The sequence below is a fragment of the Chrysochloris asiatica genome, unplaced genomic scaffold, assembly GCF_000296735.1.
Source record: "Chrysochloris asiatica unplaced genomic scaffold, ChrAsi1.0 scaffold00044, whole genome shotgun sequence".
Taxonomy (NCBI): Eukaryota; Metazoa; Chordata; class Mammalia; order Afrosoricida; family Chrysochloridae; genus Chrysochloris; species Chrysochloris asiatica.
In genome coordinates this window covers 20,588,752-20,590,710 of record NW_006408562.1, presented here as the reverse complement: position 1 = coordinate 20,590,710, position 1,959 = coordinate 20,588,752, and the positions used below count along the sequence as shown (strand labels likewise).

Genomic DNA, 1,959 nt, shown 5'->3' with positions numbered 1-1,959 from the left:
TATATATGTAGGTTAATATATATATATATATATGTTAATGCACCAGATGCAAAGCTGTTTGAACTGCAAGGTTGGCAGTTCAAGCTCATCAGCTGCTCCTTGGAAACCCTATATAGGGTTGCTATGGGTCAGAACCGACTCAACGGCACTTCACAACACAAAAATAACATATGTAAACCAAATATTTTAAATGTATCAAAGGTCATACTTAGTAAAACCAAGGCATAATTTTTTTTTTTCCTTAAATGTTTTACTGTGAATTATGTGATAGTTTACATGGGAGAACATTAGTTTTACATTCATTATATCTTCTATCCTATATCGCCTCATTGACATGGTTACAATCCCCTCCATGCATCATCAACCAACCCAAGGCATAATTTTTACACCTAGTAAAAGGTCAGGTAATTTAAAACTCAGTGAAACAAATTCATGGTAGAACTAAAGTTCTAAACTATAGCCCAACAAAGTTCACTTCTAGCTTTACTGCTTTGTCTTCTAGACACCACCAGCACATCATCACGAATTTCAACTCCTCAGTTCTTACACTATACAATCAAAAAGCCAGCTCACCCACAGCTGTCTGAGTCTGGAAGAGGGTATTTGTACCTGGAAAACACAGGGAGGAAGCAAGCAAGCAAGCGGGACAACTGTTGTTGCAGGAAGGGGATTGCTATCACTAAGATGAAACTAACCCAAAGATGTGCTGAACGTAAAACTGATTATCTTCTCTGTAAATCTTCTCTCAATTCACAATAAAAAGTTTAAAAGGCCACCTCGGCCTCTCCCATCACGTGATCTTATTGCGCTGCAAAGTTCTTTCCACTGACATTTCTATGACTTATTTTAACCAGCCGCTGCTCGGTAACCCTATAGGTCACTATGAGTCGGAATGGCCCCAAGCAACACCATCATCAGTGGAATGTGAGTGCCAAGAGAACCAGGGCTTTGCTGTGCTTATCCGTCGTCCCCAAGGCCCCACGCAGAACCTGGTAGGAATTCAATCAATGTCTGTGGACGAAGTCACTGATAATCATAGAAGGCTAATAATGCCTCTATGACCAACAACACACACAACAAAACAAACACCAAATCAGACACTTACTGAGCAAGCCCTGCACCTCCCAGACCCTCAATAAAACTGCTTCCCCACATACTGTGTCCTTGGCCCAGGCATGAATCTCAAAAATGAAAATTCTACGACTTACTATCTACCCGCTCCTCATCTATAAACCACCGACTCTGGATTCCAGATCACGCGTCCAGAAACTCATTCCGAGTTCCAAAATCATCGGCAAACTTCCCAAATGAGATTTCTCAGCGGTGAGAAAATTTTTTTAAAAAGGAAAAGAAAAATCGGAGCAAAATGAAACGTGATGAATGAAAGAAAGACACACGACGCCAGGCCCCGATGCCCTGCAACAATGCGGTCTCCCTGCCCCGCAGCAGCCAGGACGCTGGGACTCCTCCTGCTAGAGAAGTCCCCCATCGCCGCCCTGTTCCCCCCCGCATCACACAGCGACCCCACATCGCCCTGAAAACTTTCCCCCAACTCCCCAAGCCTCTCTGCGGAGCAGGACGCCCCCGCCGGCGACCAGGCCCCGAACCCCGGGCCCGGCAGGTGCCCGGCCGGGGATGCGCAGACGAGGGGACACAAAGGCCGCCCGCCCGCTGCCCGAGAGTCGGGGCTCCGGAGGGCGCCGCCGGCCGCCCGAGCCTCGCCCCACCCCGGGTCCGGCGCCCCAACGGCCGCCCGAGGTCGCCCCGGGCCCCGCACTCACAGGCAGCCGGAGCAGGAGGTGCAGACGAAGGAGCCGACCGTCATGTTCACGTAGGTGGGGCCGCGCTGGTCGCAGTCAAAGCACTTTCGGTTGTGCGGGAGGCCGGTCATGTCCCGCAGCATCTTCAGGTGCTTCTCCTCCTGCTTCCGCTTGGCGCTGGCCGCCATGGCCGCGGCGC

General features: G+C 49.8%; 1 protein-coding gene across 3 annotated transcripts in view; it reads right to left on the bottom strand.

Moving 5' to 3' along the window:
* Positions 1–1,953, bottom strand: part of AGFG1 (ArfGAP with FG repeats 1) — a 115,799-nt gene extending 113,846 nt beyond the window's left edge. For all 3 annotated transcript variants that reach the window (XM_006861907.1, XM_006861909.1, XM_006861908.1), the window contains exon 1: positions 1,782–1,953. In XM_006861907.1, coding sequence (XP_006861969.1) covers positions 1,782–1,948 — 167 coding nt within the window. In that variant the 5' untranslated portion in view covers positions 1,949–1,953. The remainder of the gene's footprint in view (positions 1–1,781) is intronic.
* Between the last annotated feature and the right edge of the window lie 6 nt (positions 1,954–1,959).